This window comes from Macrobrachium nipponense, chromosome 6 (genome assembly GCF_015104395.2).
Source record: "Macrobrachium nipponense isolate FS-2020 chromosome 6, ASM1510439v2, whole genome shotgun sequence".
In the NCBI taxonomy this organism is placed as follows: Eukaryota; Metazoa; Arthropoda; class Malacostraca; order Decapoda; family Palaemonidae; genus Macrobrachium; species Macrobrachium nipponense.
Genome location: NC_061108.1, coordinates 65,797,464 through 65,814,259, shown reverse-complemented (window position 1 = coordinate 65,814,259; position 16,796 = coordinate 65,797,464). Strand labels below are relative to the sequence as shown.

The window sequence follows — 16,796 nt, the reverse complement described above, 5'->3', positions numbered from 1 at the left end:
GCACAAATATTAGGAGAATGTGACCTACGCGTTTCGGAGATTTTCGGCCGAGAATCGGCGCGCGGAGGAAATAAAAATATTTTTTTCAAATATTCACCATAAATCGAGATATTGTTCTAGAGGACTGTAATTTATTTTAAAGTGAAGGTAAATTTTTTAATATTACTAGACTAAGTAATTTTGACCCCCTATTTAGTATTATATATATATATATATATATACCCCCTAATATATATATATATATATATATATCATATATATATATATATATAATATCTATATATATATATATATATATTGATATAATATATATATATATATATATATCTATACTATATATATTATATATATATATATATATATAATTTTTTTTTTATACGTAAAATATATATATTACATTCTTCGATTCTTGTACCAATACATAAATAAAAGGAATGCAGGTGACACTTCTCGCATACAATGAAATGTCTTATTATTATTTTATCATGCACACATTCAGATATATTAAAAATTGTAATAAATATAAAACTAAAATTAAAATAAAATAAATGCAGAATACTCACTCGTAATCCTGACTCTTCGTTCTATTCTTGTTTTCTCCCTCCTCCATTGAAGAGTCTTGCATTTTTTTCCACTCGACATGACGAGGTACAGGTGGAGGAGAGCGCGCGCCCTTACTGCTGATGGACCCGGCGGCCACCCCCCCGTGCGCCCTCCGCTGTCGGTTTAGGGGGCGCTCTCCAATACATGACCTTAGTGTGGTACTTTCGGTCACACTCCCCTACCCTGCAAAGAGCAACTTTGCAGAGACGACAGAAGAACCGGGTGTCTCTCCTTCTGCCATTCATATGGCACACCCGGCACCGTTTCAGCCTTCGCCCTTTTAAGGCCTCCAGTATGTGTTCCCCTGGCTGCAGCCGACACGCAGGGTCCACTACCCGACGAGAAGCGGTGATGGCGGGGCCGGCAGCAAGAGGGGCGTCGTCAGCAGGGGCGGCGGCAGCAGGGGCGTCGTCAGCAGGGGCGGCGGCAGCAGGGGCATCGTCAGCAGGGGCGTCGTCAGCAGGGGCGGCGGCAGCAGGGGCGGCGGCAGCAGGGGCGGCGGCAGGTCGAGCGAAGTTGGCCCTCCTATCTGCCCTTCCCTCTAGGGGCAGATCTGCAGCTCGGGGCAGGGGGTCAGTTATGGAAGGCCACTCATCGGGATCGAAGTTGATGAGGGCATTCCCAGCTACCTCTAGGAACTGTATGTGGGTCAACCTCGGAAGATTGTCACCGCGGTACCCACAGTACAGTATGTAGGCATTTTGGAGGGCCAACTCAAGGATGTATTTGAGGAGCTTCTGTGTCCACCTTCTGGTTCTCCTGGCGAAGGGATAGTACTGGATGAGCTGATCAAAGAGATCAACTCCTCACATGTGCCTGTTGTAGTGTCCAATGACGGTAGGCCGCTCGGTACGAAACTCCTCAAACACAACTCGGCCCTGTCGACGTGTCTTCTTCCGCTGTACGATCTCTTCTTGGATGGGTTCATGACTCGTCGTAATCATGGGGACGAGTCGGACACCCTTCCAACAAATGACGAAGACAGCGCCCTTCCGCCGCCACTTTGTCTCTCCTCTTGCCAGGTGTTGCGGATGACTAGCGAACCTCTTGAGGACATTCGGGGCCCCACGCACCAACCGAAGGGTACCACTGACGTGAACACCTGCTTCATACAGTTCCTGGGCCAGGGATACTGAGTTATAATAATTATCCATAAACAGGTGATATCCCTGGTTACGGAAACGTCCCACAAGGTTGAATACAGTGTCACGCAGCGTGGAGTGAAGAAGAACCCTGGTATACACTGAAAAGTCCCACAACGTATCCAGTGTTGGCCTCGGTAATGAGAAAGAATTTCACACCATATTTCTTCGGCTTCTTGGGGTTATACACTTTTATACTAAGACGTCCTTTGTAAGGCATCATCCCCTCATCCAAAGACAGGTTCTTTCCAGGAATCACGAGATTACTACACCGCTCACGGATATAATCCAACACTGTACGCACTAAAATGAGGCGATCACTGTTATTCCGGGGTATGGCCCTTCGGTTGAAGGCGTTGAAGTACCTGTCCAACGCCAGGAAATTATCACGGGACATAACGCCAGGCACATTCGGCATACATAACAAATAATTTCTCCTCCAATATTGCCTGACGTCGACAGCAGGTGTCATACCAAAATAAATGTGGAGCCCCAAAAAATGCGCCATGTCAATGAGGTTGCAACCCCGCCAGTAATACGACAAGGTCGTCCTCAGCTCATACCGGCAGTACCGAGCGTAGTCCACCGTCTCGTGTACCAGGTATTCCAGCAATTCCCGCGTCAGGAAAAGCTGGATGAACCCCAAAACAGTCAGGGGTACTGGTACGGTCATCCCAGGGGTTGCCGTAAAGGGGTGCATGTTAGGAGGGGTGGGGTCCTCCGTCCACCCCTCGTCACTCTCGTACGACCGACCTTCACCTTGGCTGGCGCGACGAGCCGACCTTCTACGTGCGCGCGCACGGGTGCGGGCACGATGCACACTACCCACCTCCGTTGGCCCATCACCCTCACTTAGGCCCTCACTTTCTGTATCGTCTTCTGCGATAAAACTTGAGCCCGTATCCCCACCCTCCCCCTCCTCCTCAGATTCCCCCTCGTAAGCACTGAACCCACTGAATTCGAGCTCACTTTCGGGATGTGAGCCTCGAACGGACATTGGGGGCATATATTCATCCTCACTTTCATCGGGACTGATGTCCTCATCACTCGATGACCATCCGCCATCAAAATGAGGACTTGCGACATGTTCCCGATCAAGCTCCGAAAGATACTCGTCTATGTCCCTTGGTTGGAGGCCTCCCAAATGCCTACGAATGCCCCTAAGGACGCCTTCATGCTTCCTAGGGGTAACCAAAGGCATACGATGTGTTCCTGAAACACTTTCAGCCACACGTGGCCGCACAGAACGGCCTTGAGGCGCGGGGTCATGCTGGGTGCTTGGCCCCTCGCCAGCATCCAGGTCCAAAACTCGCCTTCACGATCCCTTCCGACGGGTAAAACGCGCCTTTCATGGTTCACACATCGTTGAGACATATCTATGAATGTCCTGTAGCAATACAAATGCTCAAAGTCTCGCACAAGTCCAGAAAAACACGCTTTTCATGAAAGATCGCTCTCGGATGGTGCGCTACTGATGCTGGCTGGAGCGAGAAGAAGGGATATCGCGCATGCGCACCTGGGTCACGCTTCAAAACAAAACAAGGCCTTGATCCGTGAACTCCCAGCATCCCCCAAGGCGCATGATTCAAAAGTTTCAGGCTGGTAGGCCTATAAGTATTTTTCCGCGAATTTTAAAAAAAACTTTCGTATGTCGACGTAAAATACGTCCAGTCGGCACCCGACAGACAATTTATCTCGACGTAAAATACGTCCAGTCGGCGTTTAAGGGTTAATGAGGCAGTCCAGTTGGCAAAAATTCTTAGTGGTGAGGGCTTTGACGATATCGCCGAGGAAGAAGTCGGCACCCTCATTGATGCCCACTCTGACCCCCTTAACGAACAGGACTTTGAAGAGCTGACACAGTCCGCCAGTGAGGAAGAAGACACTCCAGGTTCAGGAGAGGATCAGGAGGAGGAGGAGGGCCTGACTATGAAACGCCAGTCCCAAGTTAAAAAAATGGTAAACGACCTCCAGGAGTTTGTCGCAACATGGGATCCTTACATGGAGCGCTCCTTGAAGTTTTCTAATATTCTAGACACAGCATTGGAGCCCTATAATCAAGCTCTCACCACCATGGAGAAGCAACGGCAGCAGTTGCCGATCACAATGTTCATCACACGAACGAAGAAAGACCCTCCAAAGCCTCCCAAATCGCCTGAAGTAGTGTCTCTTGAATCGCCTGAAGAAGTGCCTCCCAAATCGCCTGAGTCACTGCCTCCCGAAGCGCCTTCTGAAGGTGTAGAAGCGCCTTCAGAGGAAATTCAACTCCTCTGCTTAGCTGTGCAGTCATATCTTCATCGTCATTCATCAGACTGCACGGCCAATTCATCATCATCATCTTTAATCAACATTCATCACTGGTGAGTACCCTGTTTACATATGTTGTACTAGCGTAAAACAATTGTTTAATGTTCATACAAATTTTGTTCTTTCTCTCTATCGCTTATGATTTCACATACAATTGTTTCCCTTGTAAAAAGAAAACGGATGTCTCAAATAGTAACAGTATGAAAGAAAACGTGCATAACTGAATACTTATGGGGGGACTGAATTATTTTCACATCCGTAACTAAGTCATGCAGTACGTACATAGTATGTATTTATGTATAACCATAAAATGTAAGATTTACTTTAAAACAGTATCAATAATATTTCAAAGATTAATATGAACCATAATAGGATATTTTATGTATATTTGATGAAGGATGGTCTTTTTTAGGGATACTTTGGTGTTTGGATGTTCAGGATAGGAGTTTATGAGCATTTTTAGAGGGGGGTTCCAAACATTCGCGGGTTCTAACTTTTCACGGGGGGGTCTGGTACGCATCCCCCGCGAATACGGGGGACCACTGTATTACCATATTATCATTATTATTTGCTATTATCATAACCCTTTAACGCCAATTGGACGTATTAAACGTCGACAAAAATTGTCTGTTGGGTGCCGAAACGACGTACGAAACGTCGACGAAAAAAAGTTTTTTTAAAAATTTGTGGAAAAATAGTTATAGGCCTACTAGGCAAAAACTTGTGAATCACGCGCCTTGGGGGATGCTGGGAGTTCATGGATCAAGCTGTTGTTTTGCTTACAATTGTTACCCAGGCACGCAAGCGCAAATTTCTTTATTCTCGCACTAAAAAACATCGGCGACACATCTCAGAAATTATTTTGTCACTTTGACATAATTTTTGCACCATTTTATATTAGCTGTTACATAGAGTTTTATAAATGAAAATGTGTGCAATTTCATGTAAAATACAACAAAAAACAACTCATGGTTGTAGCTTTTATCAGTTTTGAAATATTTTCATTTAAATAACGATAAGTGCCAAAATTTCAACCTTCAGTCAACTTTGACTCTACTGAAATGGTAAAAAAACGCAATTGTAAGCTAAAACTCTTACATTCTAGTAATATTCAATCATTTACCTTCATTTTACAACAAATTGGAAGTCTCTTGCACAATATTTCGATTTATGGTGAATTTATGAAAATAACTTTTTCCTTACGTCCGTGCTGTAACTCTTCCGAAAAAATCAGAAATTTTTTTGTCCGATAGTCGTAATGTTTGCACAGTTTTATATTAGCCCTTACATAAAGTTTTATATATGGAAATGTGCGCAATTTCATGTAGAATACAACTAAAAACAACCCATGATTGTAGCTTTTATTAGTTTTGAAATATTTTCATATAAATAATGGTAAGTGCCAAAATTTCAACCTTTGTTCAACTTTGACTTGACCGAAATGGTCGAAAACCGCAATTGTAAGCTACAACTTTTGCATTCTAGTAATATTCAATCATTTACCTTTATTTTGCAACAAATTAGAAGCCTTTAGCACAATATTTCGACTTATGGTGAATTTATGAAAAAAACATTTTCCTTACATCCACTCAGTAACTCTTCCGAAAAAAATCAAGAAATTTTTCGTCCGATTGTCGTAATGTTTGCACCATTTTAAATAAGTCGTTACATAAAGTTTTATATATGATAATGTGCACAATTTCATGTAGAATACAACTAAAAACAACCCATGGTTGTAGCTTTTATCATTTTTGAGATATTTTCATATAAATAATGATAAATAGAAAAAATTTGACCTTCGGTCAAATTTAACTCGACCGAAATGGTCGAAAACTGCAATTGTAAGCTACAACACTTACAGTCTAGTAATATTCAATTACTTGCCTTCATTTTGCAACAATCGGGAAGTCTCTAGGACAATATTTAGATTTATGGTGAATTTTTGAAAACATCTTTTTTTTACGTCCGCACGTTACGAATTCATGCATCATATTGTGATAATATTTTCTCTGTGTTGCTTTGATCGTTTTACAATTTGTTATGTACCAAAATATTGCAATTTAGTTTACAATACAACGAAAAAATAATTAACTCATTAGCTTTAATGGTTTTGCTCACAGCGCGATTTGTATACAATTATATATGAATTTTTTTTTTTTGCGTTGTCATATATTCCAATATTTATATATGATAATGATATTTGTTATTTGTTACGGGACTATTCTTAATTAGCGTATCTTTAATGGTATTGTTATAAGAGAACACTACATTAACATTAAATAATTTAAATCTTGATTTTATGGTTTCAAAACCACGAAAATAAGGTAAGCTAAGTACATTTTTAGGCATTTCTTTTTCATTAATAGCAACATTATAAAACTTTTTATGAGCTTTTTGATAACATAAATCAATTAAATGAGGTGGGTAGCAGAGATCATTTCCTATCCTTTTTATGTATTCTATTTCTTGGTCCAGGTATTGTGGACTCGTGATACGCAAAGCGCGTAGGAACATAGAAGAAAAAATTGAAATTTTAATATTAAGATGGTGGCCAGAATAAAAATGTACATATGTTAAATTATTTGTGGGTTTTCTGTAAATACTGAATTTGCATTGGAAAGATTCTCTATGTATTAATACATCTAGGAAAGGGATGACATTGTTATTTTCAATTTCAACAGTGAATTTTATGGATGGCACTAAATTATTCAATTTAGACAGTAAATCATTTACATCGATACCACCAGGTAAGACTACTAAGATATCATCGACATATCGGTACCATTTTAAGGGGATAAGTGTGATATTCGGGAGGTGTTGTCTCTCAAAAAATTCCATATACATATAAGTTTGAAAGGAGAGGTGATAAAGGGTTACCCATGGCCATACCAAATATTTATTGGTAATATTCTCCATTAAAAATAAATCTGCAATCACAAATACATAACTTAATTAAGGAAATTATGTGACTAACGGACATAGGCAATTCATGCAGTACAAGTTCATTACTTAAATATTCTAGCACAGAGTCAATAGGGACTTTTGTAAACAAAGAACATACATCAAAACTGACAAAAATATCGCTAGGGTTTAGTACAATGTTATTTAATTTTTCCACAAGATCAAGAGAATTCTGGATGTGTGAATTACATACAGTTCCTAATAGCGGGGATAACAGTTTAGTAAGATATTTAGATAGTTTATAAGTAATTGATCCTACAGTACTAATAATTGGGCGCATAGGTTTGTTTTCCTTATGAGTTTTGACTAGGCCATATAAATAAGGTAATGAGGGACACTTTACAGTTAACTGACACAAAAGTTCTTTTTTATCTTTAAGAATTTGTTTGATATTGGTATTAAAGTTTTTTATTTGTTTGCTCGATAAATTCACCACACAATCACTTCTAGCATTATTGGTCCAATCACTGTCGTTGATAAGGTTGTTTAATTTTCTGTCCAGTTTTCTAATCAAAGTGTCTGTAGTTCTACGAAGTTTTCCATATATTTCTTGCCTTAATGCGTGTTTCCAATCAGCGGGAGTCGAATAGTTGAAGTTACGTCGGGCTTTTTCCAGTTCTTTAAATTTCTCCTTTTCCTCCATTTTCGCGGCAGCAATGTGACGTTTTAATATGAGATACGATCAACATCCTTTTAATGAGTTTTCATCACTCATATATATATATATATATATATATATATTTATATATATATATATATATATATATATATATATATATATATATATATATATATATATATATATATATATATATATTTATTTATTTATTTATTTATTTATTTAGATATTTCTTATCTGAGATCCTTTTAAACTTAGTTATTTTTCTAAATTTCTTATTTAATTTTATTATGTCATCAACAATCTAGATGTTGTGATGCCAGTTTTAACAGCAACAAGTCAATCAATAAATCAGTCAATCAGAGTATACCTTTTATTTTCATTAATGCACCACATCCATGTTACTATTGATACACACTTCATTCATTTGGTACTGTGGGCTAAAACATTAAGGCCTAGATTGACTGTCATTCAGTAGATTTTATTACTGTAATAATGCTAATTGCATGTAGAAATGCCCTTCTACCTGTGATATTTTAAAATAGTACATATTTTATTCATCTGAGATAGTAGGTGGAAAATGGTCATGAGTCTTAGCATACAGTGTATCAGATTAATGATGTTTTCATGAATTTATTTACGTGGAAAGTTAGCAAATAACTTACTGATTTTTTAAAGGGAAATTTCGTGAACACATCCTGTTTAGCAAATATTGGGCGTGTTTTTCACTAAACTGACTAGTATTTAGTGGACTGTAATTTTGTGCTAGATTATTGTATAATGAAGTTAAGACCTATAGTACATATTCATAGATTTGAGCAGTATTTTAGTTTCATTTATGTTGGCTAATTAATTTTAAATGTGTTCTTAGGTGTTTACAAACATTTCAGTTTTATATGCATAGTACCATGAATATATTTAAATTTTTTATTTGCTACTGTTTATTTTATCTTTTCTCCTTTTTTAAACAGTCTGTTCATGGACAAAGATTTGACCACCTTAGTGCCATATATCATCTTTTGGAAGAGAAGTTAGCGGAAGCTTCATCTGCATCATCGTCTCCCTCTATATCCCTCTACCCTCCGACGTTACCTGTTGTTCCTACTCATCACAGAAAATCATCTATAACTACTGGTAAGAAATATGATCACGATATATAAATGTTGGAGAATAAACTTAGTTCATAGAAAAGCCTTTCAGCTTCATTGTGTTTGCAACTTTCAGGTATGTACTTTAAACATGTTTTTGTTTTGAATTTATCATATCAGTGTATTCACAGATTTGTCCTTATTCCATAATTATCATCTACAAATGCCATATTTATTATCATGATAATTTGGAATTTTGAATTTCAGATCAAGGGAAGGTATGTGGCGGGATCACAAATTGGGAAAAAAAAAACGAGTGCAGAACCCTCCCCACATTAACCTAAACGATCCACCTGCCAAACCCACCCTCAGTCACACTTTCTTCTTAACACAACAAATACAGCAGGACAATTGACCTACACCTATACAAAAACAAAACAAAAAAGCAGAACACATGTACCTACCAACACTGTACAAAAACAAAACGAAAAACAAAAACACATGTACTTACCAACTCTCCAGATACTCCGGGCTTTGCTGTGCCGTCTGCCGTCGAGGTCGCAGATATACCAACCACAACCCACAACCAAAACAACACAACAAAAAAGGAAGACAACAACAAAACAGGAACACAACCACAAACCAACAACAACACCCAAAGACCACAACCCACAACTCAACAACAAACAAGAAACACAACCACAACCTAACAACACAGCAAACAACCAAGGAACACAACCCCAACTTCACACATAACAACAAAAACTCAACAACACAACAAAAGACCAATGCACAAACAATTACCAACACAAAAAAACAACAACACAAAAAAAGGCAACATACACACCCACTAACAACACCAACAACAACTCACATATAATAACAGGAACTCACATACAACTCAACAAAGACCTCACAGCACAACAACTCTTAAGCAACAATATCAACTGACAAAACAACAACTAAACAACAAACAAAACACAACTTAGCTGACTTTCAATTCCTCCAATAAACTGCTGTCCAAACGACTTATCAACATCAGCTCTCGCCAAAGACTGACTCAAAAAAAACTCAGAACTCTGATCTCTACCAGCAGACAACCCAGCCAGAACTCACTCACAGCCAATACAGTTGTTAACTATCCATACAGCAATTACATCCTCTCTCTCTCTCTCTCTCTCTCTCTCTCTCTCTCTCTCTCTCTCTCTCTCTCTCTCTCAGACGTTGTCAAATGGAACTCCATAACTCCTCCATAACAGAGAATGTAGTGTAGGAAGTTTGTGAACAGATTAAAAGGAAGATCAGCAGCAACATGCACTGTTCAGCAGTGATGTTTTTCTTTTAATTTCCAATTTTATTGAATGGAGAAGAATCTTGGTCAGTGTTGGTGGTTTCTATTCCATACATTGGCAGTGTAAAATATTCAGTGTTAGTCGTTTTTGTTCCATAACCCCAATTACTGTTTTGTTTTATATAAGCAACTTACCAAGTAATTACATAGCTGTTAGTTTCACTTGTTGGCAGCTAGAATTTTGACATTTATGATAGTGCTACTTTTGTTTTTTTTGGCTAGTTGACAGCCTGCCCACTTACCTGGTAAGAGAGGAACCAGCTCAACAAAGAGCTTCAATTTGTTTATGCCAGCTAATGGTTGTACAACAGTTGTTAGCAGCAGTTCTTTTTGGTTTTCTTTTACTTCTCAGTTGGTCATATCTGCATACAATTGGTGAAGTTTTCTATTTATGGCAGCCTTTTTGGCTCATTTAGATATTGTTAGGATTATTTGCAGTCCTAAATTACTGATTATGTTTCACAGTATTAGGTACTAGATTAACTAAAGCATGTTATGATCCCCACACTCTGTGCATTACTTGTAGGAGTCAAATTTGTTCTCCAGATTTGACTTGCAAAGAATGTAAACTTTGGAAGAGTAAAATGCTGAAGACTTTGAAAAGTCATTTGAATAAGTTAAGAGACAAAAAGAAAAAAGCGACTGCTAGAGCCTTATTAGTTAGCCAGGATATTGCTAAGGCTGTTGATGATAATGTTTCTGTCCCTCAATCTCTATCATATATCCACCTAATCCTAGTTCTATGTCTGTTCCACCCACTCCCAACCCCGGCTCCCTGACTCAGAATCCTGACCCCATTGCAAGCCATGAGTCGAGAGTTAACCAAAAGATTGTTTTATTAGTGCATACAGTGGAACAATTTGGCACTTCTATGAAAGTCCTTATGGACATTCTGTGTAAGTCCATATGGACAAGCTTAATGATAAAAGTGTTGGTGAAGTGTTAGTGGAGGAGGATGGCTGCCCATCTCACCAATTCTCTTAGGCAAAGGTCATTGACATACTCCCCTAAACCTGGGAGGAGTCAAACTGGCAGCCCAAGGGAGGTCTGTGGGCTCGACTCACGGGTAGTCATTGACATACTCCCCTAAACCTGGGAGGAGTCAAACTGGCAGCCCAAGGGAGGTCTGTGGGCTCTACTCACGGGTAGTCACCCCTTGCAGTCGGAACTGTTGTCACTTCCCGGGGTCAGGAAGACAGTTTTCAATGGTTAAACATATTGTTCATAAGCACTCTTCTTCATCTAGAAACTTGTCCTCCCTTGAGTGCCCAACAGGTGCTCCAGAGCATTCTTCTCTGTCTCAGTCTGTGCCTGAGTGCCAGTTAGTGCCCAAACATTCAGCTTTGGAACTTCCAGCAACTCCTGGACCCTTCAATCTTCAGAGCTCCCATTAATGCCCTAACTTTCAGGTCTTCATCTTCCAGGTACTCCTGGATTCCCATGAGTTCACGAGTGCCCATATACTCAGCGCTCTCCGAGTCTTCAGCAACTCCTGCAAAGTGCCCGTTGGCACCAGAGCGTCTGTTGGCACCAGAGCATCCGTTGGCACCAAAGCACCTTTCGCCACCAGACCACCCGTTGCCACCAGACCACCCATAGGCGCCTGAGCGGTTGGTCCTGCTTAAGTTCTTTTTTGCACCCAGGTGCACTGTTTTGCATGATAGACAGTTAGTCTCTGATCTCGGTTTGACTCCCAAGGACTGACCTCAAGTTCCGGACAACAGCATTTCAGATTTCCCAGGAGTAAACTCTCGTCTCGATAAGGGTAGGGACGGTTTGCTGGAGTTTGCTTCCCCCTTTGCAATGAGAATTTTAAAGAAAAGGGAGTTTTGGTGCTCTTACATTACAAAACGAGTGATCCTTTCATAAAAATCCACTCTCTCTTCCTCTTTCTACTTGACCAGAAACACCTTTCTCCCCAAGCTAGAGTGCTGCAGATTGTGTTAGACCTGCAGAAAAAGTCGACGTAGGACCTCTTTGCCCAATCAGCTAGACATCTTGGAGAGACCATCTTTTAGTACTAGCACAGTCTCCCCCCTTCAACCTCAGCCTTTCGTGGCAGAGACAGACAAAGAGGTTTTCCCAGTCCTTGCGTAGAATGTCCGCTTTGCCTCTTGGGCAATCAAGAAGTTCTCTATGTAACCCCCTTTACATAAGTAATGACAGTCCTCCATACTCTGGCAGGAGGAAGACTTTTGAACGTTGGGAAGTGAAAGGAGCAGAAACCTGGATTACAGAAATATTGAGGGAGGTATACACAATCCCTTTGATTCAAAAACCTCCCTTAACCAGCATGCCTGTCGTATAGACGGCCTACTCCATAGGCTCGGAGAGGTTTTCGGCCCTCTGCCAAGAAGTTTCATCCCTCCTGGAGAAAGAAGCCATCGAAGAGGTTGAGGACACCTGCTCTCTGGGGTTCTACAGTTGGCTGTTTGCAGTCCCCAAGGCTTCAGGAGGTTGGAGGCCAGTTCTGGACATCAGTGCCCTGGTCTTGTATGTCCAGAAAACCAGGTTTAAAATGGAAACAAACTAGCCCATCCCATTGTCCATTCACAAGGGAGATTGGATGATCTCAATAGATATTCAGGATGCATACTTTCATGTATCTGTTCACCTGGACTTGAAGTTTTTAAGGTTCGGTTTCCGGAACGAGGTGTATCAGTTCAGAGCCTTCTACTTCGGCCTGTACACGGTACCACAGGTATTCGCACAAGTTTTTAGCTCCCACAGTGAAATGGTTACATCTGATAGGGATAAATATTTCACTTTACAGTACCTAGACAATTGGTTCCTGCATTCCCAAATGAAGAAGCAATGTACTCTTCTACTTTCTCACCGTTATCCCTACTTTAAGGGGTTGGTTGCCTGATGAGCCTTTTCCACAGCCTTCTATCAAAAGCATCTTCATATCTTCCTTCACTATATCTCGCCATCTAATTTTCTGCCTCCCTCTTGATCTTCTTCCTCTAACAGGTTCATCCCAAGCCCTCTTCACTCCATCCTCGTAATCCATCCTCAACACATGCCCATACCATCTCAATTGTCACTCTGTTATCACCTCTGTAATCTTTAATAAGCCTGTCCTTCTTATTTCATCATTTTCCAATCTCTCAAGCAGCGATCTTACATCATCCACCTTAGTGTTCTCATCTCTGTTCTCGCAAGCTTTACTTCCTCTTTTCTTCGTAGAGCGCATGTTTCTGCTCCATACATTAACACTGGTATTATCACTGTGTCATATATCTTGACTTTTAGCTTGATGGGCATTTTTTTATCGCATACCTTTCCAGCTACCTCTCTCCACTATCCCTGTGCAGCTTTTATCTTACGGTCAACTTCAGCCTTAAAGTAGATCCTGAGTATGTAAACTTTTCTGCCTGTTTTATAGTCAAGCCTCTTCTTTCTTATATTACTATTCTATCTCTATCTTCCCTACTGCTTAGCAAAACCTCTGTTTTATTTACATTCACCTTTAAGCCACCCCTCTCTTAAAGATTTCTGCCACTCTCCAACCCTTCTCTGTGGGTCCTCCTCATTTTCAGCAGTAATCGCCTAATCATCGGGGTACAACAATTCCCACAGCTCTTCATTCCTGATCGCTTCGCTCAACACATCCATGACCAGCACAAACAAAAATGGGCTAAATGGTGACCCCTGGTTTAATCCAACATTAACTTCAAAGTTTTCTGTTTCCCCAACTGCTGTTATCAGTTTTGTGCGCATTCTTTTATTTATTATCTCGACCAGCCCAACCAACTTTTCTGGGACTTTCATTTTCGTTAAACACCAAAACATCACTTCTCTTGGGATTCTATTGTGTGCATTCTCTAGGTCTATGAATACACAATAGAGCTCCTGGTTTGCCTTTAGCCTCTTTTCCTGTAGCTGTCTTACTATGAAGATGGCATCCACTGTCCCTCTTCCTCTCATGAATCCATACAGCTGTTTCCAGTTCTTTACAATCTCTCTTAATCTCTCATCCAGTACTCTCTAAAACTTACAATCCATGCTGTGTTAGTTGATTTCCATTGTAGTTACCACAATCCATGACATCTCCCTTCTGCATATATATATATATATATATATATATATATATATATATATATATATCATATATACATATATATATATATATATATATCATATAGATATATATATATATATATATATATATATTATATATATATATATATATATCTCTCTCTCTCTCTCTCTCTCTCTCTCTCTCTCTCTCTCTCTCTCTATATATATATATATATATATATATATATATATATATATATATATATATATATATATATATATATATATATATATATACACCGTATATACTCACATATCATGCGACTTTTGAAACCTAATTTTGAAGCTAATTTTAAAGGGGTCGCATCATACACGCGGCATAAAATTAGCGTACCGTCTATGCTTTCCCAAATCGGCAGATCGCGATAGTTACTACCGGAGGAAAACAGTAGATCTTTTAAAAAGTTATGCTTTACTTGTACTTCACTATATCCAATAATATTGTATGCATTCTCATATTACTATTGTATTTTAAAATACAAAAGAGCGATCGTGCGCCATTTGCATTATTTTGGTTTATACAACATGTTTAACTGTTCTAGACTATAATATAACCATCTATAATTTCCAAATCAGTTGATTAAGGCACAACACCGAAGGATTTTTTACTTTTTGTTTTACTCAGTAAAAGAAACATTTGTTACTTGAACTATTATTTTCATTTTAGGATACGCAGGTAAGTGAAAATTTATTAAAGTAAAAAAAAAAATGCATAAAATTAATAAACTAAAATCCTCCAAAGTCGTTCTCCGTGTCCGTATCATCAAATACTGCTCTGAATTCTTTGCCATCAAGGCAGTCATCATATTCGTCATCTTCCAGATCTTTGATCATTTCATCTTCATCTCCTGCATCTTCGTATAGGACATCGTCAATTCATATGGAAGGCATAGTCTTGTCACCGTGGCGAGCTCCCTGGCGTGGCTTTTAAAGATCTGCCCTTATGCTAATTCTACAACAACAACAACTGCCCGTGTGTGACAGACCTTTGAATATCCTTGAGACAAACCCCCGAGGCTATAATTATAAGATTATAAGGGGTTTTCATTCCCAGGTACTTTAATCTCCTTCCTATTCGGCCCTGCTCTCTCTCTCTCTCTCCTAAATCTTACAGCTGTCCGAGCGAGAGCTTTTTTTATGGGACAACATAGGCCCTCATTTCGCTTTTTCCATACCTATTTATTTTGTATACGATTGCCCTTTCTCGGCTGTGAAGTAGATGTCTATCCATGGCTGTGAGGAATAACTTGGAAGTCGGTGTCAAAGTCACTCCACACTTCAGTCAGGCCAAAACTTTGCCATATCGCATTCAAGCAATATTCAGTCATTGTTTCCTATCTATTGTTTTCTCAGAGAGAGAGAGAGAGAGGGGAGAGAGAGAGGAGGGAGAGAGTGAGAGAGAGACGAGAGAGATGAGAGAGAGAGAGAGAGAAGAGAGAGAGAGAGAGAGTCTGTCTGTATACGATTGTTTATTTTCTCACTCGTCAAACTTACTGTTATGCTTTATTTCATATTTCCTTGCTCACCAATCTATTCTATAACTACGATATTAAGAAATCAAGATATGTGTAGAAGGGAGAACTGCCTCCAGACTGTACAGTCAGTATGGATTTAAACGCACGTGGAACTGGTTGAAATATTCGCAGCAGCACCAAAATGAGATGCCCTGTTGATAGAAAATCTGACTCCGTTTCTTGTTATTGCATAAAAAAACTTTATCAATCGTGAACCTACGTAATTTATTTAGAATTCTGCGCAACGGAAAAGATAATATTTGATATCTGTAATGGGAGAAATGGTTTTATCTCTGTTGTTGTTATAAATTTGGCAGATATGCGATCAAACATGTGGGTGGACCAAAACAGCCCAGCCAGAGAGCTCCGCTCATTTTGTAAATACTATTGTTTGGCGTGCTAGGCTTACCCGATTCATTTGGGTGTGCGCTGCAGCTGCTGCTACTGGTACTCAAATAATCGCATTTTTCTTACTAATCCAAGAGTTGACCATGGAAAATCCCAAGATTAACCAAAAATCCCAAGATAATAAAATAATTGACATATGCCAAGCTTTGGAGTCCTAAATATTTACTCTGTCTATCAAGAAAAGATACTGATAAATTGAATTGACGGTATCTTTCATGAGAGAGAGAGAGAGAGAGAGAGAGAGAGAGAGAGAGAGAGAGAGAGAGTATTCCTCATGTAATCAGTAAAATACACTAATAAAAACAAAAACTACGTACTGTGTGCAAAGCACACACATCATCGTTAGCTTCCCGTGTGTTACGTGTAAACGTTCATTCTAAGAAATTCACAGAGTAGTATAACTAACGCCTGATTGGCTGGTTGGTAGCCATGGAGATCTGTTATCCAATGACTGCCCTCTGCTTCTGTTCTATTTATAGACATATGCCGTGGATGACACTAGGTTTGAACGTTACCATGTTCGTGATTTTCTGACTGCTGACGGCAAAAATTACTCGATAATTTTCTTAATATAATTATTTCTTCGTGAAAACAATAATATAACGTGATCATTTTAACTTTAATGTATAGTGGTATGAAAAATACCAGTGTGTCGTAGCGATGCGTCATCAATATAGTGGTATGAAAATACCACATGGTGTTGTAGCGATACGTAATCAC

The 16,796-nt window shown here is 39.5% G+C and overlaps 1 protein-coding gene across 2 annotated transcripts in view; it reads left to right on the top strand.

Annotated features, from left to right (window-relative positions):
* Positions 1-16,796, top strand: part of LOC135216322 (serine/threonine-protein kinase SIK3-like) — a 1,037,686-nt gene that overhangs the window by 509,455 nt on the left and 511,435 nt on the right. For both annotated transcript variants that reach the window (XM_064251493.1, XM_064251492.1), the window contains exon 8: positions 8,604-8,766. In XM_064251493.1, the coding sequence (XP_064107563.1) occupies positions 8,604-8,766 (163 nt within the window). The remainder of the gene's footprint in view (positions 1-8,603; positions 8,767-16,796) is intronic.